The sequence below is a fragment of the Peromyscus maniculatus genome, chromosome 8 (assembly GCF_049852395.1).
Source record: "Peromyscus maniculatus bairdii isolate BWxNUB_F1_BW_parent chromosome 8, HU_Pman_BW_mat_3.1, whole genome shotgun sequence".
In the NCBI taxonomy this organism is placed as follows: domain Eukaryota; kingdom Metazoa; phylum Chordata; class Mammalia; order Rodentia; family Cricetidae; genus Peromyscus; species Peromyscus maniculatus.
The window spans coordinates 44,063,367-44,086,200 of record NC_134859.1 but is presented as its reverse complement, the minus strand read 5'-3'; the positions used below and the strand labels follow the sequence as shown (position 1 = coordinate 44,086,200).

Genomic DNA, 22,834 nt, shown 5'->3' with positions numbered 1-22,834 from the left:
GAGTGCTGGAATTAAAGGCATGTACTACCACTGCCCTGCAAAAAATTTTTAAATTTAATTTTATTTTATGTGTATAGGTATTTTGCCGGCATGTACATCTGTGCACCATATGCATGTAGTGCCTGTGGAGGCAAGAAAAGGGTGTTGGATCTCCTGGAACTGAGCCATGATGTGGGTGTTAGGAATTGAACCCAGGTCCTCTGAAAAAGCAGCAAGTGCTCTTAGCTACTTAGCCATCTCTTCGGCCCCTTAGCACAGTTCTTGAGAGATGGCAGAGGACTATTTTCTGCATAAAAGTAGGCCTTCAAGACCTACGAGTCCTAGAATGCAGAAATCAGTAGGTATTGCTGCTGAGTGACGAAATGAACATGTAACAGATGCCAGAAAGGGGCTGAAGAACAGAGTTCAGGTTTCCTCCTTCCCTTTCTTTCTCATTCAAAAAGAAATAGAACCAGCCAGAACGAGGCAAACGTTAGAGACAAGAATAGGTATAGCTAAGGCTGTCACAGGCTAGTACCCTTTGCCTGCCATACACCCAAACCTCTGATAACAAATTTGGCAGCAACATGAACCAAAAGAGGCACAAGGTATTCAAGATGAAACCTGGACGAGGCAGAGTAAAGCTTGGTACACATAGAGCATGAACACTGGTAAATCTGCAATCTTTAGGGCAAGAAGGGGAGGCATGTATCATGTTCCAAGTAATATACACTACAGTATGTAAACACAGGAGAGAACAGAGTTCTCACATGTGGGCTTTAGGACCTACAGTCTCAGACAGAAGCTTCTCTCAATTGTATAAAACCAAACAGATGGAGTGAGTGAGATAAAAGGACTCTTGAGTAAGTGTAAAACTACAGGGCAGCTCAGGCTGCTCCCACCCAGCCAGGGCACAGCCACTAGAGTAGGCCATAGTGGAACCCAAGCCCATCCTGAGGGCTGAACTCTTGACAAAGACATCCATGCTGATAGGCATGAGGGTGACCTGTGTGGCAGACCAGGCCAGCTCAACAGAAGAAAGGCCAGCAGAGGCAGCAAACAAGAATCACAGGGGACAAATGCAGTCAGCTGACAGTGAGCCAGAAGGAGAAAAGGAATTTATGTGGTGGTGGAGCTGGGCTCAGGCCTCAAGGAATGCCAATTAGCAAGGCCTCCATCTTACCTGGTCACATCTGGGGCAGATGCTGGGAGCACATGTTTCATAATGGTCTGGATCCAGTTCCGTCGTATGCCAGATGTCATGGCCGACAGGATGAACTCACCCTCCTTGGTCTACACAAAAAATAGTAACCATCAGTGGTTAGCCCACAAGGAAAAGGGCTAGGTTAGGTGAATTTCCTAGGAGTGTTGTATATGACCTGTTTGAAACAGGCAGACTAATAGGGCCACACTGTTGGGGAGTGGTGAACTGGGTGTCCCCTAAACAAGGCAATACACAATCATTAGCTCCTATTATGCAGTAGCAGCAGCCTGCACAGATTGGTGATCACATGTGTCCCTCTCCTCAAGAAGCTCTGCTAGCCCTAGGGACAAGGACACAGATCTGGCTGGGAGTAGGGAGAGTGGTGGCCAGGCCCATCATCTGCAGTCTCAACATAGGTGCACAGTGTGACAAAGTGACCGCCTGGGTCTCTACCTGCTCTGAAAGGGAACGAGATGCACTTATAGACAACATGTGGGCCATTGTGCTATGACCCAACCTCTCCCTCCATGGCAGGCTGTCACACACCTGGCTCACTCCCCTCCAGAGAATACAACCGTGGAGTAAACAGTAGCATGGGGCTCCATCCACATTCTTAGCTAGCCCATTCAACCCTTGATATAGGTGTTTCCAGGTTCTGGCCTCAGCTTTGCTGGTAAGCTTTCTTAGTCTCAGGGCTACTTGCCTAGCTCATGCTCTCAAAAGACCAATCACTGCCTCAAACCTGCTAGCTAGGATTGCAGAGGATCCATCTCTACTGTGAAGTCTCTCTCTGAGCAGTGTATATGAAACCCTCCAACACACTAGGGGTTGCAGGAGCTCTTAGGTCCCACCTCATTCAAAATTCCTCCCTGGCATCTCCAGCCCCTCCTTCCATACTTGCCAACCACACAACTGCTACCTCTTGGTCTCCCTTCTAATTGCTCCTGTCCCTCATGCAAGTTCTGCCCTATATATCTTACTAACTAAGGTACATTCCTGGTGTCCTCAACAGTCAGTGCTTTCCACACCTTGAGACAGTATTTGCCCTGACATATATTTGCTGTTCTCAGGTTCTACCCATCACCTACCTTGTGCACTAGCACCCTCTTCTGAACCCTCAGGGTAGGAAACCAGACCCACCACTGGCCTTGGCTAATGTGGGGAGAGAGCAGAGTTCTCAGACTGTGCAAGCACTGCCTTGGGACATCTGCTAATCAAGATGAAGACGAGGGAAGAGCCAGGACTCTCACTGGGAAAAAGGTTCGTCTCAGCATTCAGAATCCAGGAATGCTCTATCTCCTTCAAAGGGAGTAGGGACAGAACACGGCAGCTGGGCAGCAAGAAGCCAGGCCATGGGAACAGCTATGGCTCCTTCCCCAGATAGCCAGTACGTGCAGTGGAGCCATGGTCAGTTGCCCAGGAACGGGTGCTAGGCTCCTCCGAAGATCAAATCTATTGGCCAGGGGTGTGGACTGGTCCCAAGTTTGAGTTGTCTGAACAACTGAACACAGCAATAAGTTGAGTTCTAGATCCCCAAATCAAAAAGATCTTTTCCCCAGAGAGCCCACCAGAATTCCAGCCTGGAGCTAGAAGTCAAACCCTAGAGCCTATTCTACCTGCTGGCCCTTCGAAGGCTTTGGTGAAGGTTACAAAGGTTTGTTCCAATGGAGGGGCTGGCTTTGTCTTGCTCCAGAGACATGGCTTACAAGTCCAGAAATTTGAATGACTAGGACCCCCACGTGGTAGTGATAGTGACAAGATGATATAAGGGGCAGACTCCTGCATCAGGAAGAACAAACACCAACCATGAACCTGTGCTTAGAGATGGATACCAAATGTAACCCAGTTGACTCTAACAAGTATGAAGCCTCACTGCAGAAGGCAAATGTCCCAGAAATTCTTTAACCTAATTCCAGGCAGCCCTTAATCTTTTACTCCCTATACTCTTCATCCTTCCAATGGTCCTATACTCCAACATTAAAACGAAAAGAAAAAGAGCAATTTCTGTAGCAAAGCCTTTCAAAAGCCTTCGGGAGAAAGATGTAGAAACCCATCTTTTTGTCTACATTATATATCAGGAGTACAGGAAAGACTGAATGCTTACCACACATGTTAAAATATAACCCTGTCGGTCAACTCGATCCACCCCAAGACTCACATGTATCTGAAAGCCATAGTTTCTCTGGACTGGATACTCGGTGACATCATAACAGGTGGACAAGTCAATTTCTCCATCTAGGTCAGCTGCCTGCAGAGAAAAATGAGAGGGTGTGAAAAGATTCAGGCAGAGGGGATGCTCAAGTGATCAAATTTCTGTGAGTGATGTTTTCCACTGAACGTATTCATAGGACTAGATCTTGGCCGATTTTCCTACAACTCCCAGATCCAAGTCCCCTTCCTTGGGGGTATCTACTACACCATTTCCCTGTGTATCCGACCAAAGAAATTCCACACCAGTATTCCCTGAATGTCTGTCATTAAAATTTTTTCACATGCTTAAAAAGTAAGAAGACCCTCTGTGTAGACTGGATTTCTGTCAACTTGACATAAACCAAGTCATCTGGAAGAGAGAATCTTAATTGAGGGATTTCCTCATCAGATTGCCTATAGGCAAGTTTGTGGGGTGTTTTCTTGACTGGTGTGGAAGGGCCTAGTCACTATGGGCATTTTGACCCCTGCAGGTGGTCCTGGGTGGTATAAGAAAAACAAGCTGAGTAAGCCAGAGAGAGCAAGCCAGTAAGCAGTGTCCTTCCAGCCTCTGCTTCAGTTCCTACCTCTAGTTCCTAACTTGACTTCCCTTTGTGATAGACTATAGACTGTAAGATTAAATAAACCCTTTCCTCCCCTGCTGGAGGTCATGATGTTTATTACAGCAGAAAGTAAACTAAAATATACTCTTACGAGTTTTGTGTATGTGGAGCTCACCTACTGATAGTTTCTGTATTAAAAATTGGAGATTTTAAACATTATTCATTCACTTAAGGAAAATTTTAATAAAAGCTGAGTGTGGTGATCCACATCTGCAGTTCGAGCATGTGGGAGGCTAGGGAGGAGTGCTGTGAGTTTAAAGCTAGCTTGAGCTACACAGTAAATCCTTTTCATGTCAAAATTAAAGTATGGTTAAAAAATCAAGGTATGCTTAACAATCCCTGGTTAGAGTGACGGTGTTTACATTTCTGCAGGTCTCTTACATGCCTGACTTTGGAGACAACGCTAGGCTCTTCTCCATCTGCACTCAGTTCTCTATGTACCATTTCAGCTAACACGGGTGAAGACAAAGTAGTCTAACACAGAGATGGAAGAGGAAGACTTCTCAAGGAACTAGCTGGTCTTCCGTGATGAAGAGCCATGTCCCAAAGCTTAACTGCAATGTGGAATCTGCAGTCCTATCTGTGAACGTTCTGTGCTGTTAACACTGAAATCCACAGTCCTACCCTTTGAATATCTCTTTTGCCAAGCATGTCCTGTAACATTAAATACTGGTCACAGAGAACAGTAAGCTATGCAAAGCTTTCAAATGTCTACACAATTCACTGTGCAGAAGCAAAATGCTTGCTAAACCACTGCCTATTTCATCAGCAGAGCCTGAAGATAAAGAGAAGCTACTGAGGTTATGAATATGAACCTTCCAAAATTCTCGCTTTCTTTTCTTGATACCAGGTCTCTGTTCACTGCCTAGGCTGGTCTCAAAACTCTTGGGTTATGTGACCTCCCTGCGTCAGTGTCTTGAGTGGCAGAGACTACAGATAGATATGCATCATTGTGCCTGGACTAGGTTTTTCTTTGAAAAGATTAAAAAAAAATATGTGTGAATATTTTATCCGAATGCCTATATGTATACCATGGGTGAGGAGTGCTTTCCAGTAAGTGGTGTGGGATCCCTTGGAACTGTAGGTACGGGTAGTTGTGAACCCTTATGTGGTCGTCTGCAAGAGTAGCAAGTTCTCTTAACTGTGGACCCATCTCTCCAGCCCAACTGGTTTTTTTCTTGAAAGCCCAAACTCTATTCATCATTGGCAACAAACTGTCCTTGAGGGAACAGATTCCTGGTTTATTTTCATGAAAATGCCTGCCAAACCCTCCAAACTGAGTGACCAGAGCTCATCTGGCAGCTGTTTCTTCACATGATATTCTACAAATAAGTGGCTAGTTCAGCTGGTAATTGTACAGATGTGCTTCCATAAGGCTGCTGAGTGACTGGCAGACATTTCCCATTTAGGGAACAATAAAAAGGGGACAGCAAGGGACGACTGGTAAAGGTGCTTTCCACACAACCTGATGACTCAAGTTCCATACCAGAACACATTTGAAGGCAGAGGAAAGAGTTGACTTCAGTTATCTTCTGATGTCCACGAGAGAGCATGTGTGTACCCATTCCCTCCCCCTCATCACACACACACACACACACGTAATAATAAAAGTTAAAAAAGAATATTAAAGAGATGAGCATTCAAAGGTTGCCACTTAAACATACCAAGCACACACCTTTAATCTGGTACTTGGGAGAAAGAGGCAGGTGGATCTCTGTGAATTCCGGGCCAGCCTGGTCTACAGAGAGAGTTCCAAGGCAGCCAGGACTACACACAGAGAAACCCTGTCTTGAAAAACCAAAAATAAAATAACAAAAATTTTAAAAACCAAATATATGCATATATACCAAATATACATACATAACCATATGAATCAATCAATCCATCAAAAATCAATCAAGGACCTATTTTGTTGCTTTTAAACATCACTGACTGGAAAGCAATATAAGCCCATTGACTGTCGGTACTATTTGACTTTGGCTTATTGCCAAGGCATTGGTAGTTTTATTTAATTCTGCTTTTGTGTCGTCAGTGTTATATCAACACAGTTCTGTCAGCAGCACAGTTTTGACTCTCACAACACATTTCACTAAATACTACTCTAGAGGATGGTACTTCAGCAAGGAAAGGTGCTTATGAGAAAGTCTGACGACTTGAGTGCAAGCCCTGGAATCTACTTGGTATGAGAGAACTAACTCCTCCTACAATTTGACCTCTGTGCCCATGCTGCGGCACAAACAAAAACAACGTTTTAAGCCAGGCAGCGGCGCACACCTTTAATCCCAGCACTCAGGAGGCAGACCCAGGCTCATCTCAGAGTGTTTGAAGCCAGCCTGGTCTACAGAGTGAGTTCCAGGACAGCCAGGACCACATAGAGAAACCCTGTCTCGAAAAACCAAAACCAATCCAATCCAAACCAAAACACCTCCCTCCCAATCCATAAAGTTTTGAGTACTAGGTATACCTTTGCTCAAAGCTCACCACTCACACAATCTGGACCTGCCTATCTGACCAACAGCCTTCCTCTTTATGCCATGGAAGCTGATCTCAAGAATTTAAGTACATAAACCAACCCAAGAGATTCTTTTCCTGTTTCTATTATTCAAGCACAGATTGGGTGATTCTGAAGGATGCCAGATGGAATTAGCAGGGAGAAATCAGCACACAGATTTGTCAGGCTGTTCAAAAGAACTTTTGCTAAGTGAGGAAAAGAGCCCCTTCTGGTTGTTCTTCTAGGGGTGATGGGTCATCAGATAAAGGTGCTTGCTGCTAAGTCCATCCCTAGGACTCCCTCAAGTTGTCCCACGGCCTCCGCTTGGGTCCCATGGCACAGTGTTTTCCCCTATGCCCCAACACACACACACACACACACACACACACACACACACACACACACACACACACCCCACTGGTGTCCCACAGCACAGTATCTTCCCTATGCTCCAACACACACGCATGCACGCACGCACTCATTCACATACACACACACACAAAATGATTTCTTATTGTAAGTTCCTCTACCACAAGGCAGAACAAGATCGAAGTTGATCTGTCCAGTGACTCAATTCATCACACAATCCTTTTGCTAAAAACCAAAGACAAAACAAAACTAGACCCAAGTTCACCCTGAGTACTAAATTCATTTTAAATTTTTTTTTAGATTTGAATAAGTATTTTGCATGCGTGTATGCCTGTGTATCACGTGTGTGCCTGAAGCCCGTGAAGGTGAGAAGAGGGCATCAGATCCCTGGAACTGGAGTTACAGATGGTCGTGAGCCAGCCACTATGTGGGTGGCAGAAACCAAACCTAGGTCCGCTACAAAAAACGCATTCTCTTAACAACTGAGCCATCGCTCCAATCCCACTTCATTGTTCTTAAATGAATATAGAAAACAGAGTTGCCAAAAGCCACTGCACCAAAAACAAAACAAAACAAAACAACCCCCCCCCCAAAAAAAAAAAAAAAAAAACGCATTCAAGGCCTCAGAGGATGACCTCAATGTCTGAGGTGGGAAACAGTCCTGCTGTCAAAGCTGGACCAACTGCACGCACTGTCCCATTAGATGGAGACTATGATGGAGACTATGATGCACTGTCCCATTAGATGGAGACGATGATGGAGACTATGATGGAGACGATGATGCACTGTCCCATTAGATTTCAGCCCTGGACTTTTAGGTACCGCTTTGCCTTGTAGCTCTCTCACCTCCTCAGCCACGGAATCCCTGTAGTATCTCAGGCTCTGATCAGCCAGGACAAACCAGTGTTTCTTCCACTAAAGGAGAGAAAAAGAAACATCCAACTATTCTGTAACATACCTGATGCCCCTCCTTGACCCCAGCTGAGTCTAGGCACTCTGGAGAGCACAGGTAAAGCAGGCAACAGATGACTCTTCTGGCAGGCAGCCATGCACTCATGACCTCAGGGAGGTCCTGGTTAAGATGCACTCCAGCAATGAGGCAGTGGAGAATTGTGGGCCTCGGCCAGCTCTGTGCCCCAGTGTGGTTGGTGAATGGTGTTTTGCAGGCCTCCATCCTAACTTCAGAGGCTGCAGACAGTTCTGCTGGGTCTATCACACAGAAAGGTGGCTGTGAAAGGATGCTCAGAGGCACAACCACTTGGCTGATAGACCAGATGTGTGAGCCCCACTGTGCCAGCAGGTACAAACTAACCTGCTAAAGTCCCAATCTTCACTCTGAGGAAGGGAACTCGAGTCTTCAGGCAAGGCCAAGGGCATTTGATATGGTGGGAGGAGAAAAAGGGGATGCTTTGGCACAGTCTCCAAAGGCGAAAAGGAGCTAAGATAGTAGAGTGGGTTTTTTTTTTTTTTTTTTTTTTGGTTTTTCGAGACAGGGTTTCTCTGTGTAGCTTTGCGCCTTTTCCTGGAACTCACTTGGTAGCCCAGGCTGGCCTCGAACTCACAGAGATCCGCCTGCCTCTGCCTCCCGAGTGCTGGGATTAAAGGCGTGCGCCACCACTGCCCGGCTGTAGAGTGGGTTTTTAAGGGCCTCTACGGCAAGGACCCAACATGTTCCAGGTCAAAGTGGGGCTTGCAAATAACTCTTCTTGTTTGGACTTGATATACAATTCCCAGGGCCTAATGGTGCCCCTAAAACGGAGCTGGTCTCTCCAACACCAGGCCTTTGCAGCCCTATGTGACTGCCCGCCCATATGCCTGCCTTGTATGGAAACATAAGCCAGCCCATAGCCATATGCTGGCTGTTCTTGCCTCTAGGGAAACCTACACTCTTAAGAGAACTTTTATGAGCAATCATATCCAGGAGCTGGGACTGTAGGATGTCTGCAGGCCAAGGGCATGGATCAGGGCTCAAAGACCCTGCAGGGACAAGAGAAGCTGGGACTTGCATCTGCTCCCCAGTCCTCCAAGCCTCAGCACTTACACACACTCACCTGGCCATCCTCATACTGCTTGGTTAGCCAGCCTTTCTTGAAATTCAGTAGGTCAGGCTGAGGAAGAAAAAAGAACAGCTCAAGGGAAAGCATCGTGGAGTCCCCAGTGATGGACAAAATGTGTCCAACCGGGTTGTTTTCATCTAGATGAAGCAGCACCAGAAACAGTTTTTACCACCTACCAGATAAGCCTGCCCACGATTCTGCCCCAGCATTCCTGCCCAGAGGCATATATATATGCATATATATATATATCCCTGAGGAGGGAGCTCAGGGTAAGGAGAGAGAGCACAGCCTCATTTAACCTGGGCACAGGAACACAGGCTGCCTGGTTGCCCTGAGGTCTCTATTCCAGCTTATCCAGGGCTTGTTTGTGTACATCCTGCCTTGGGGCACAGCACAGGAACCGATGGAGAGTTCCCAGGCACCGAATGTACAGGGGACACCTCAGAAACAGCTGCGAGGGGAGTCCAAAAGCTCCCGCTGAGGCTGAAGGACTGAAGGCCAGAAGCCTGAGAGGAGACCGTGTCTGTGGTGGAGAAAGCAGCAGCAACCTTGTCCAACTTTCAGGTTACTCTTCTACCAGGAGGAAGGTCATTCAGTCTTATCCCCTACCCAGGAAGGTAGGCCAGGGACCACAGCAGACCTGCGTGGGTGCTGGCTCTCCTTAGGAGCAGCCTGCGTTCTGCTGGGGGCCGGCTCTCATCTGCTACATAGTACATTCGGAAGGCCAGGCCTTGAAGACCCCAGCCACCCCTCTGTGGTCCCCAGCGCTCTCAGGTCTTCCAGAGCTGTCCTGATCAGAAACTGGCTTTGATGTCTCTTACTACTCCAAGGACAGGGAGTGATCCAGAGAAATGACAACAATCAGGACAGGCATCCTGGGAGTTCCTGCTCCATTGTGGAGAGGCCACAGTAGACTCCTGCCTTGGCCCAGCAGACCATGGCAGACAGGCATCCCTCTGTGGAGCCTTGCTGTAACCCATGCTTCACGAGACTTCCTTCTACAAGAACTGTTTGAAGTATCAACAGAAATGGAGACATTTTAGGCTGCCCCAGCACAGAGACCTGTACACAAGGAGATCCCTTTTGGCTGCGCACAGTTGTTGCTGCTTCATGAGACTTGGGAGGCAGGCCCGCTCACTGCCTCTCTGGCTCCCCTGCTGAGCTGCGGATCTATGAAAGACTCTTAAACCTTCAGCTGTGGTTGTCACTGCTGTTGCGCCTGCCTCGGGGAATGGTGCAGGTTGGTCCCTGTGGGTCTTTCTTCTCTGGGCCTCTGGTGGCTGCCAGGAAGAGTGGCTATCAGCTGAGTTGATAGAGAAACTGCTCTGTCTGGGGGATGAGAGCTGGTGAGTGTGCCATGTCTCCTGGGAGGCTGTAGACCGTTGAGGAACCAGGCCGAACTGTGTCTGCAGCTTCATTCCTGTACATACCCTCAGGCGGGTCAAACTGTCATTACAACGTGGCTCCTGTTCCAAAGTGCCACAAAAACAAACACCAAAAGCAAGATAGCAGAAGTCAAGTGTGGGCTTTATACCTGCCCTGCCCCAGCAGCCTCCTGTGTACAGAGACCTTCATGTGCTACTCAGAGTGCCACACAGCCCCCAGTCCTGCGGGTCCCTGAGGGGAGGAACGGTCAGTTTCCAATGGGTTGCAGACCAGTGGGTGGGGCACTCACAGGCATGAGGGTGGTACAGAGGGAGGACCGGTGTGGACAGATAGACATAAATGGACAGCGGCCCAGAGTGGCCAGAAGCAGCAGTGGCAGTAGCACAGATCTCCAGAGAACGTGGCACGTGGCCTGGGCTCACCGTCATGGAGGATTCTGTGGACCTCCTGTCCAATGACTTGGCTCTTCGGTGTGGAGACAGGGGACAAGCGTCTGAGAGAGGAGCTGTGGGGGCCTCACTGGCCAAGTCCTGTGGCAGAGAGCAGCCACCCATCAGTATAGCCCAGGGCAGTCTGGGCAGGCACAGGGGCAACCAGTTGGGTAGTTCATCCCTCCTTGAGCGGGGCAGTGCTGTCTAGCCCCACAGCAGGTTCTGGGGTGACCCATGTCCTGGCATGCCTTGGTCAGTGGAGCAGCCTTTTCTGGTCAGCAGTGTCCTGGCCCTACCCAATTTTGCAGCTTCTCAGGTTACAGAAGAAGACAGCAGGCATTTCATGAGCAACAAAGAAACCGGAAAGAAGGACTTGGGTGCAGCAGGCCACAGAAGCATCAGGAGGACAAGAGGCTGGAGGAGTCTAGGAGGGGGACTGCTGTGGTCTGATGGACCTTGCGGGCCAAGCAGAGAGTGAGGGTACAGCTTGCCACTCCAAAAACAAGAGAAGGAAAGAAGGTGTCATATTCGGCTTTGTTCCCGGCTGGTCTCAGTGGGCAGAAACTGTGCTAGCAACTGGGATCTAAAACTCACTGAAGCATCCTGTGGCACAGAGGCTGATGCTGCAGGAGGGAGAGGCATGGAAGACAGGCTGGTGCTCAAGAGGCTAACTGGAGGAGAATGAAGCGTGGAGGCCCCGAAGAAACATGTCCCTGGTGGGTATGGGACTCAGAGCATGTAGGACAGACAGTGTGTTCCCCAAACCCAAGCCATGCTGCCAAAGGCCCCACTAGCCCCACACTGGAGCTCACCCGCTTTCTAGGGATGGCACGTTTCTCACTGCGGCCCTGACGAGTGTCACTTGATGGAGTGGTCATAATCGGCATGTTGGTTTCCATGTGCTCTGCCTTTTCAATGTCCAAGGCCTCAAATTTCTCAATTACCTGGGACCTCCTACAAAAGAGGACACGAAGCTGCTAAACCTGTCTCCCTGTCCCCAGGTGGGCTGGGTCTCAAGTCCAGTGGGGTCGGTCCCGTAGTCAACTGGTACACCTGGCCTATCTCACTGGGCTCCAGTGCTAGCCTTCCTGCTGGCATGTGAGGCACCCTTCACAAAGTACTAATAGGACTTTGGGCACAGATTCAGTCTATTTGAGCTCCGTTTGTCCCCCACTCCGTGGTGGGGTGGAGCAGCAACAGAATCCTTCCACACTGGGCCTGCACTGGCCCTGCCCCAACACTGGACTCATACAGCTTGATACCTTGGTAATCTCCCTGAGTCAGACATAATAAAGGTCAACCACCACCTCCGAACACATGGCGCCCCACGTGGAGTGTTCAAAATTTAGCAAGATAAAGGCCCATGAATGAACAGTTTCTGCTAACATTAAAAGGAATCAAAATCAAAATCAAAACAAAACAAAGCAGTTGATTTCATGTGAAAGGCCAGCAGCGGCCTCGTCAGGTGGTCTGCGGCTGAGACGACGGAGCTGAGATGGAAGCGAAGCGGGTGGAGGAGGCGCGAAGGCCACAGTGACGCAGCAGAGGGTGGAGAGGACAAGACCTGAAAGAGAACGAGGCTGGGGAATGAATGAACAGAAAAAGACTGCTTTCCACATTCCAATCATGGTGAATCAAAGTAATCTAAAGACTTAAAGCAGCAAAACCCCAAGGTAACGGCTGAAGAAAGAGAACCCATGATCACCCCAGAGCCTGAGGAGTCACCTTGGTGGACTTTAGGCAGAAGGCTTGGGCTGCCTATCTGGGGTCTGGGAGGTGATTTCAACCTGATGGGAGGGCAACCCCTTCTCACCAAACCTGAGGCCTGCTCTCCTAGGGACACCTTACTCCCTCACAATGAGGGCAGGCATGACAGGTTCTGAACAAGTGCTGAAGAGCTAAGGGGACACGATAAAGGTTTCTCCCAGGAGACTAAAACCTCTAATAAGCAAGAGGAAGAATAGGGCCTAGAACCCAGGCGCAAATCTACCTTGAGAGGCCTTTTCCTCAAGGGAGTCAAGAGGCCAAGGGCAGGCAGCCAGGGTTTTGGAGGGCTTCTGGGTGCTCTGCCTGCAAGCTCAGCATTGTTAGAAGCCTGGGGAGGGTTAGCCTGCTGTGCCCACAGAGGCTGAGGTGAGGAGGCTGACTGTGAGAGCAGGAAGCTAAGCAGCTGCTCAAGTGCAGCCAAGGGGTCTTGCACAGCCAGACTGCTGCAGGAAGATCTGGCTACCATAGCTCTTGGGGCTACTGCTTCTTCTGGGACTGAGAGTACTGTATCTGGCTAGCGGACTTCAGGCCCCAGAATAGCAGGAGGCCTGTGCCAGGCCAGGCTGGCATACATGATATGGGTTTGTAGGGTTCCAAGCAGAGTGGTCAGCATGAAAAATAGGAAGCACTTGCTATAGCTGCTTGACATGGGTGCCAAGAGCTGCTCTGACACCAGGCTCGGGCAACTCCCGTGTAACCAACTGGTTCTCTGTTGTGAAGCTGGTGTTTTGGAAGCAACAGAGATGTGACAGAAAGTGCCGCACTCGGGTGGATAGGTATAGATCTCGAAGGGCAAGGTGGAGGGGCCAGGGTTCCATGAGGGTGGGGCTTGTTTTCTGTTAGTCACTAACAGTGTTATAAGAGCCACAGCTTCTCCACACTTAGCAGACACGGGCCTAAGAACTGCCCAAGAACTCCTTCAAAGGCTCTGAAATCTGAAGAGCAAATTCTAAGCTCAGAGCTGCTGCTGCTGCTCTCAGGCAGGGTTGCTTACCGGCTTACTAAGGTTTTCTAGAACTGACTTTTTGGTTTCAACTGCCTGGCTGTGTGGCAGGTCTGTCTCAGCCACCACTCAGTGCAAAGAGGCTGACATCTTGTCACTCTAACCTATCAGGGACAAGGCTCCAGTCCAGCACCAGGTGGATTACTTGAGCCTCGGAGAACAGTCCTCCAAGAGCAACACCAAGCAGCGACATCATTCAGAGAGGGATAGTTACAGGGTTAATGTGCAGAAGTAGACCGGGTACCACCACCAGCTGAAACCCATCCCCACAGTGGCAAAGAACATGCAGGAATAAAGCCTTGAGACTGCATCTATCTCTGGTAGGTAGGCAAGAATGCATTCAAAATTAACTTCTCTGACAAGTGGCCTAGCCAAGCAGGTGTGCAAAATGTTAACTCTGGCCTGGCACTAACTTTAAGGTATAGCCGACCCCATTTTGGAACCACCAGATCACATCCTGCCCACTAGCCAGTGCAAACCCTCCCCTGCCCATCCTGCAAATTTCTTTAATTGTTAGCAAGACTTTTTACCTCTGTTATCCTAAATGCTTAAAAGGACATCATGAGCTCTGGTCTTGGGTCCTGTCATGGGATAGGACTTCCTGCTAAAGGCCCACCATTTGCTATTATTCATCATGAAGGGTGGGAAGTCACTCAATTTTGGAGCCTCAAGTTTTCACATCCATGAATCAAGAGTAATAGGTGTCTTATTGGGCCACTATTGGACTGTGAAGATAGTTAATTATATGGAATGCCAGGGAGCCATTAGCACTCAGTGCCCCCCGTCTACTTGAGGGTCCATAAGTCATTTGAACAAGCCAGGTTGGGTGTCAGAAAGGGGACAAGAGAAACAAGGTCCTCCCCAGTCTCATCCTACTCCTAACCTTGACTGAACTTCGGTCTGCACTTGGATAGTTCTGGAGCTGCCTTTCTGAACAGAGAACCTCTGTGCAAACCTGAAGAAAGCCTCCCTCTCCTGGGGGCAGCAATGGACCTCTAGAAACCTGTCTGGTGTTAGGCAAGAAACCTGGCATGAACACAAAACCCAGCTCACAGATGTGGCTGAGAATTTGGGGGTGGACGGGAGTGGGCACAGGGAGAAGGTCCCCTACTCCTCAAGCTCCAAGCTGGGGACAGCAGGGCAGGAGAAGAGCAGGCAGGAGCCTTATCTTTGCAGCAGGAAGTGCTACATCTCTGTCACTGGTGGGAAGCCACATCAGCAAAGCCCAGAGGGCAAGAGTGGACTTGGGACACCTGGAGGCTGCCTTCTGCATCCTCGTGGGGAGACCCTGTGCTGTCCTCTCATTCTCGCCAGCATGAGGAGGGCCTGGTCCCTACCTGCAGCTCTGGGAGTCTTCTCAGGGAACGGAAGCAGGCCAAGAAGAGTAAGACTCAGTCACACGGCCTGATCTGGGAAGCACCAACGTAGAGCAGCCAGCCCGCAGGCACTTAGTCCTGGATCTGGTGCCAAGAGCTGAGAAGTGGTGCCACAGTCCAAGGCCCAGAGAGCAAGTGCTCCATACACTGAACGGAAATCATGTTCCTGAGGTACACTTGTGTGAGTGTTATGTATGTATGAGTACATGAATTTAGCCCTCTAACGTCCTCCTTACCTCCGCTCGTTGCCAAACAGACGGGCCACCTCTTCCCTGCCAGGGCTCCGGGCCCGAGTCCTATGCTCCAACCGCCTTCTCTCCACCTGAAAGGCTTCTCGATGGCTGATCCGGATGGCCTTAGGGACGTCGGCCAGGGCGGCATACTGCCTGCTGGCTTTAAAGGCAAAGGTGCTCCCCAGTATCTCTGATCCCCACCCCCCAGCACTGCTGGAGTCCATGTGGTTGGGTGGCCTGCTGGCCTCACCGAGGCTGTCAGGGTAGATGCTGTAGACCATGCGGCTTAGGGCTGGAAGACCTGGGGAATGAAGGGGGTGGCCGAGTTCCTGTGAAGGCGATCCAGGACAACCATACCTGCTGTGTGGGGTGCTGGGGCTGGGTGGGGACAGTGGTGGGGGCAGCTGCTCCTCAGCCCTCAGGTCCTGCTTGGCCTTCTCCAGGGAGAAGTAGCCGCTCTCTACCCGTACTTTCCGACCACCATCCACACGGTCCCCACTCATGGTGCTTTCATCTGGAAGAGAAGGGAAGCTTGCTCAGACTGCTGCTAGCTCTGTCATGAAAAGGTTCCAAAAGCCCACACAGGATCAACTAGGAGCTGTCTCAACACCCTCCACCTTCACAATCCACAGCTATGAACTGGGGTAGAGGTGGAAGGAGGGCACTGTAGGCAGAAACGGATCATCCATCTGTGTTGCCTCTCCTCCCACCCTCTCCTCCCTACCCTCTCCTCCCACCTTTCCTCCCACCCTCTCCTCCAGTCTGGTTACTTGCAGTCAGACTCGCAAGTAGACCTTCTGTATACAGTTCTGGTGGGGAAGCGGGACTCCATCCTAACCAATGGTTTCTTACCAGACCACAGGAAGAAACCAACAAACAAGATACCTTTCAGGCTCTCAGTACATTTTCAGGCAGGGAGGAGGGCTTTGGTAGGCATGAGATGGAGCACAAGGGTTTTAAACGTGCATTCGTGTGTATGCTGAAGAACTCAGATGGAGGGAGGCTGAGATGATAGCTCTGCTGGGGCATCACAGCATACTAAGTGGAGAGGGCACATGATGTCAATGGCTTCCTCCCTGGCCCTTCTCTCTAGCCAGGGTCTGAGCAAGATGATAATGATGAGGAGAGGGGCAGTACTGCCCTAACTACTGGCTCTCTAAAGACAGGAGGCACCTAACCTAGTGGGTTCTGAGAGCTAATGTAGTCGGGACTGCAGTACAGGAACAGAAGCCTCCTCACAGAGGCAGAGCAGTGTCTGAAGTTTTCCTGAGGCCAGCAGAGCAGGTGTCACACCTTTTCCCTTCATAGGTGGGGTAGAGAAGCCAAGCTGAAGCTCACAGGCCAGGAACCCAGTTATACCAGGCCAGTGGTGCCCAGAACTGATATGCAGAGGGAAGGAAAGTTCAGGGCCCGTGCCAGGACTCCTAGGGTATCACATCCCCAGTGTCATTCCTGTCCACTGGAAGGAAGCCCACTCCAGCAGTACAAGATGGCTCACCACAGCAAGGAGGTTCACAGGCTCATCAGCTTCTACTCACCTTCTTTGCTCTCTAGCCCTGTTTCCCGTGGGGTACAAGCAGCAGGAGGCAGGCTTTGGCTGGGACTCTGAACTGGACTCAGGCTGTTCCCATCAGGCTGCTCTTTGGCTCTCATTTCCTCCTGCCAGAGTGTGGATTTGGTGGTGGGGACCTTCTCAGCACTGGGAATACTGCTACTGCTGCTACCACTGCCGCCGCCACCGCCACCGCTGCTGCTCGTGACAGCCATCTTAGCAGGGCCAGGCTCCTGGAGAGACAGCAATGAGGGGCAGCAGCATGTGAGCACTGTAACCCAAGCTAGCTCAGAGGGCCTGCTGCTGTGTTACAAGGAACACAAGGCCAGTAAAACAGTGCTGGGGGATGGGAAGCCATTCTTTTCTGATTGTTCTCTGTGGCACCATAGTGCCCTGTCCAAGGGACCTTGCGGAGGGAAAGTCCTTGGTTTCTACCAGAGCCATGTCACCAAGCTCTCTTTGTATATTGTCAGACAGTGCTTAGAATAGCAGCCCAGTTATTAAGGGTGAGTCCATAGGAGGTGATTCAAAGTCTGTCATTCCTGTACTCACAGGTACTTGAGACATAAACAAAGGGAGGCAGGGCAAGGCAAAAGAGGAGGCTATTCTTCTGAGCTAGGTCCACTGCTATCGAGAACACTTAGGCCAATGCAGACAGTGGAGTCCACAGCACCCTGTGGGCTTACCTACTCTTAAGCCTAAACGGAATACCAGGGATGATGTGAAAGAGCTACTGAAATAAGACAAAAGCTAAGGCCTCAACAGTTAGTTGTTCATTCACATTAGAAATCCAATCCCGTGGCTGGGCAGCGGTGGTACATGCCTTTAATCCTGGCACTCGGGAGGCAGAGGCAGGCTGATCTCTTGAGTTAAAGCTCAGCCTGGTCTACAGAGAGTTCCTGGACAGCCAGGACTACACAGAGAAACCCTGTCTTGGAAAAACAAAACAATAACAACAACAAAAATCCAAACAAACAAAACAATCCTGTCTCCTGATGATGATTTGTGAAGGTGGAGCCTTTCGGATGTGGTTAAGTCATTCCTCATGAATGGAATCAGTACCCTACACAAGAGGCCCAGGCCATCTCCTTTGCTCCTTCTACCATGTGAGAGAGGACCAGGAAGTGGGCCTTCATCAGACATCACATCTGACATCTGCTGGCACCGTAGCCTTGCACTTCCTAGTCTCCAGAATTCTGAGAAAAGACAGTATCTATTGTTTCAGCACTTCAGTCTGTGACACTTTGTGAATATCATCAGGAATCATGTGAGACACACAACATCCCACTCCAACCTGCACACCCACACCTGTCACATGCACACCGTGTTCTCATGCACAAGTTGTTCCTTATTGGTACTCCAAGTCATTCCCTAGTTTTCCTAGGGCACAGAAGCAATATGGCCCTGAGGAAAACGGGTTCGTGGGGCAGGCTAAACTCAGTAGACACAGAAATCCAGTTTCTTAGTAACCAGAGAGTTGGACTTTTTAGATGCTGAGCCCAGACGAGGACAGGATGGGAACCCCAGCCATCCTGCAGTACCCACTCTTGTCCTATGCCCAACCACTCATTTTGCTGAGGGGTCTGCCAAGAGGATGGTTTCAGTCAATTATTATCTTGCCATGAAGAGGTGGTGATATATAAATATCCACCTCCCACTGCCATCTGGTCTCATGCCAGAGAATTAGGCCTGACCCACTCCTCTGAACCAAAAGGAACTTGTTCTTCCTCCTTTATAACAATGCTCTGTCTTCCAGAGAATGGGTAAAGGTCCCCCATCCTTGGGCAAGATCCTTTTGTTAGGTCTCAAACCCTGGGACAAATGGCTGAGGTACCCATTTAATATATCAAAGGGGACCTGGCTTCCAGGTTCTCCCACTCCCCTCAGTCCCTACCAGTTACAGGGCATGGCTGGCACACCCCACCCCTACATTAAACTTCTCCAGCCAGGGGCTGGGTGGCCCTTCTCCCAGAGGCTCTTCCCTATCTAGTCCAGCCATTTTGGTTATCCGCCCCCTCTGTACCTTTAGCTGCTGCACCTTGTCGTCATTGTCCCCATCATGGCCCAACTCAGTCTGCTCATGTCCACTCTGGATTCTTCCAGATGTCTCTGCCTCGGGCTGTGCTCTCCCACGTATCTATAATAACCTTTCCTCTGCCATACCTAGGAGCCATGTCCTTTCCTTTTTATTTCTTTATTTTTTCATTCACTTGGGTGGATGTGGCCACAAAGGGGAGCAGAGGCTCACACTGCACAGAGCTAGCCTGGGTCAGCAAAGGGTGCAGGCCCCGAGGCTCACTGCATCATATCCTTAGACAGCCAGCTGCCATGTTCATGCTGTTAACACTGTGATGAACCCTGGTTCCTATCATAGGCACTCAGAAGGGCTTCTAGAGCCAAGGAAAAAGGGAGCAAGCTCCCTCTTGTAAGGTACCATTCTCTACCTCTTTGGCATGAAAATGGAACAGAAATACAGAGCAGCAGAGACCCTACAGAAACCAAGAATCCTAGGGAAGGACAGGGAGTGCTCAACGTATCAACATACAGAGCAAGGGCATCACCCAGGGCTCTGTCAAGGGCTGGGGGCCGGGGGCTAGCAGAGAAGAGAGCCACTCTCCCAAGGTCCATGTGGGCAACAGACCTAGGGAGAGCTGGGGGACTCTTGCTATCGTCATTCCTTGGGGGACTCCTATTTCCCTCTACTCTAGGCCTTCTCTTTAGGAGCATAGTATGATGGCCATCACCTCTTCCATCTAAGTTTCTTCAGGATCAAGCTGAATTTAGCTGGACCTGGCAGAACCAAGGCTTCTAGTCCTCAGTGGTCTAAACTGAAACTCTTCTAGGCCTGTGGAGGGAGAGAGGTGGAAACAGAGCTTCATGCTCATCTACAGAACCATAAGGGCCACATAAATGTCTTTGGCAGCAGGCTATGTATGTGTATGTGGAGTGTACCACAGACTTCAATCCAAATGCAGTCCTTGTCTCTCTCCTGAGACCAACCAGAGGTCAGCTGTGGGGAAGGGGAGAGGCAGTGCCATAACACTGGTAGAAGAGGCTGGGAACTTGGTGTCCTGGTTCTGAGGCATATCCTTAGGGAAGGGGGACTTCCTTGTTCTGGGATCATAGGGCTCTTTCTACTTGCTAGAGAGTTGGAGCCTGGCCACAGGGCAGCATCATCTGGAAGGGACAAAGTCATGGAGGAGGGGACATCCAGATTTCTAGCCTGACCCAGGCTGTCTCCTGCACATAGGGAGTTACCTTATTTGGAGGCAGAAGCTCGGTGCTGCAGTGTTTCCAAGGCATCACCATAGAAACAAGGCGTAACCCTAACCACTGTTATTCAGCCAGGACTTTTTCCCCTCAAACCAGGCGGCTTGGGGGATTTGAGCATTAACTGCTGCTCTCTAGCAGAAAGCTCTACTTTCAGTTTCCGGGAACTGATTGCATGTTTTCATTTCTCTGATTACATGTTTTAATGACTTCTAGTTAGGGGCATTGCTCTCCAGGGAAGGCTGGCTTAGGTGCCTTTTGGGCGTCCTTGGTAAGGATGAGATGCAGGATGGATGCTGGTCAATGGAGGGTAGGCCTGGGTTGCACCCTCCTAGAAGGAGAAACTGTCCACAGCAGTCCTAGGGATGTGGGGACCCAGACCAGCAGCCTCTGCCTGTCTCACTTCTGCAGCCTAGGGAGCCAGAGTAGCCAGCAAAGACTGCCTGGCCCAGGGCTGCCTCTCTTTGCTTCCACAGGACTTTGGCTTTGACACCCAGAAGACCTATCTTGCTTATTTTAGGACTAGCTTGATTTATCCAATGTAGGCCAGAACCCTGGTGAGGGCAACATTTGGTAGAGAGGGGAAAAGATGAACACTAAGTACTGTAACCACCCTAGCAAATGGCCTTTGCTGGAAATTCAGAATGGTGATTTCTCCCTTCCAGAGCTCAAGGGTGTGGTGAACACAGAGAGAACGGGGCAGAGCCCTTCCGCCAACGAGCCCAGAATACTGGCTAGTGGGAGGGAGGGAATGAGAGAGGGAGGGAGGGAGGGAGGGAGGGAGGGAGGGAGGGAGGGAGGGAGGGAGGGAGGGAAGCACTGGGCCTGGTGAGGCTCTCTCAGCCACCTAGCTCTGATCACATGAGTCAAGGCAGGGGCCCTCCAGGGCTCACCTTCCCTGTTGCTTAGCCTGCTGTCTGCAGGGCCACTGCTTTCCTTTGGCCGTGGCAGAAGAATAGATCTCTCTGCCCTTCCCGGAGGCTGACAGGATAGGCAGGGGAAGGGACACAATGCAATTTGCCTGCTGGCCTGAACCTTCCTGATGTCAGTCCAGGGCATTCTAGCAGGCTATTCTGCTCAGTGATTCAAAGAGGATGATGTGTGGCGGCCTGTGGCTCCTAGAGTACAGGCAGGAGGGAGGAGGCGGCGACATGAAAGCTGTGACTACCTGAGCCCTGGCCAGGCCTTTCCCCACCCTCTTGCCCTCACTTCTTCCCAGGCCCAGCTCCACTAGAGGATATGCCAACCCGCCTACCTGTGGGGTGGGTGGCTCTACTTTCCGTTTCTTCTTCTGGTTCTGCTTGTTGGTTCTGGGATACACCATGAGCATCTCTAGCCACCTGGGAAGAAGGGAGGAGAAAGAGCACCACGTAAATCCCTGGCTTTCAGGATCCATGACTCCAGGCCTTCCTGGGTGGTAGAGACCTCAAGCCCTTAGGTGCCCTTTCTGGAGATAGCTATCCAGCGGTCAGACAGTGAGCAGGTTACCCCAGACGAGAGTACAGCAGCCAGGAAAAGTACAGGCTGTGTCAGGACTTGGCTAGACCATGACTCTTCCATGGCCACCATGGGCTCAGGGCAAGAAGATTCTCTATTCTGACAAAGAGGCAGGGTCCACCAAGGGCACTATGGAATGCAGGGACATCACTGTCCATTACTGACCCTATTCTCAGGACCTAGTCTCAACTTTAAAACCTCCTCCCCGACTTGGATTTAACAAGTGCACAGCCAGACCATGGCAGATAATTAGGACAATTGGGGCAGACACTGGCCTAAAGGAGAAAACTGGGAGTTATGTCAGCAAAGTTCCCATGGTGGGTCACCTCAGGAGTGAGAGGCTAACCAATCAGACCACTACTCACACAGGAACGTGCCAGGCACCCCAGGGCTGGGCAAGGCCACACAGGTGCCAAGGCTCCTTCATCAAAGCCTGCATTTTAGAAAGCCATTCTGGGCCAGCAACAGAAAGCATGGAGAGAGAAACAGCTGCGGGCAAAGGTTAGGCCCCCAGATCTGGTACTGCCACTACCTAACCAGAGCCCTGGGTACCCCTAGCCCCTTGGAGCACATCTAATTTCCGAGACCAGTGGCTAGATGAGAGCACGTTCAGAATTGCAGGACTGTAACATAAAGGATAAGAGGGCTTGCTTCTGAAATATGGCCTCAGCCATGACCAAGTGGGGTACAGCAGCTAGCCTTCTGTCTAGACAAGCAGTAACTATAAGAACCACAAGAGAGACAAGGCTCCAAACTTCACAAAACACAAGGGCCAATGCTGGGTCCCTGCTCTCCCCCATCCAGTTGGGTGAAAGTATCTTCTTAGGAACTGGTTTTGATGTAACCAGAGCATGTAGGCCAATGGGGCTTGGAATACACAGATGAAGAGCCACAATAGCCTTGGAGAGGGCATCAAGATTAGAGGAGACAGAAAGTGAGGGTAAAGCACCTGTTCCTGGAACATCTGTGCCATGCCTGACTTCTATGGGTTCAAAGGTCCCAGCATGTGTGCAAGGCTAAAGAAGCGGCTGCTTGGGTCAGAAGAGGGGTTTCAGGAATGAGGGGAGAGAAAGAGCTTCAGGTGGCTTGTTGTAACTAGGGCCACGCCACTGTACCACATAAGCCGTGGATCCCCGGGAGTACTAGCCTGCATACAGGATTTTGAAGCCACATGCCGCTGGTATCTTGGTCAGTTAATGATCATCAATAACCATGTTTATCATGGTATCAATAACCAATAACCTAGCAGGCCCCCCGTGGTACATGCTGACAGAAGAGACAACAGAGGAGTAACCAAGGAGAGGTGACCCAGAGTGGAGCCAGGACCCCAGGGTAGTTGTCAAAGTGATCAGTCAGATGCTAAATATCAACTCTCTGAACCACATGGCATCAGTGACCCAGTTCCAGAT

The 22,834-nt window shown here is 50.1% G+C and overlaps 1 protein-coding gene across 9 annotated transcripts in view; it reads right to left on the bottom strand.

The window, feature by feature from the left end:
* Mprip (myosin phosphatase Rho interacting protein) overlaps positions 1-22,834 on the bottom strand; it is a 117,270-nt gene that overhangs the window by 31,314 nt on the left and 63,122 nt on the right. For 4 of the 9 annotated variants that reach the window (XM_006973628.4, XM_006973627.4, XM_015992484.3 and 1 more), the window contains exons 5-13: positions 21,184-21,268; positions 16,645-16,891; positions 15,464-15,620; positions 11,540-11,681; positions 10,719-10,826; positions 8,905-8,961; positions 7,700-7,768; positions 3,342-3,431; positions 1,163-1,272 (exon numbers count right to left, since the gene is read on the bottom strand). In XM_006973628.4, the coding sequence (XP_006973690.1) occupies positions 1,163-1,272; positions 3,342-3,431; positions 7,700-7,768; positions 8,905-8,961; positions 10,719-10,826; positions 11,540-11,681; positions 15,464-15,620; positions 16,645-16,891; positions 21,184-21,268 (1,065 nt within the window). Of the gene's footprint in view, positions 1-1,162; positions 1,273-3,341; positions 3,432-7,699; positions 7,769-8,904; positions 8,962-10,718; positions 10,827-11,539; positions 11,682-15,109; positions 15,621-16,644; positions 16,892-21,183; positions 21,269-22,834 lie in introns of all 9 variants that reach the window. The other 5 variants (XM_015992479.3, XM_015992482.3, XM_015992480.3 and 2 more) reach the window with 3 other exon arrangements.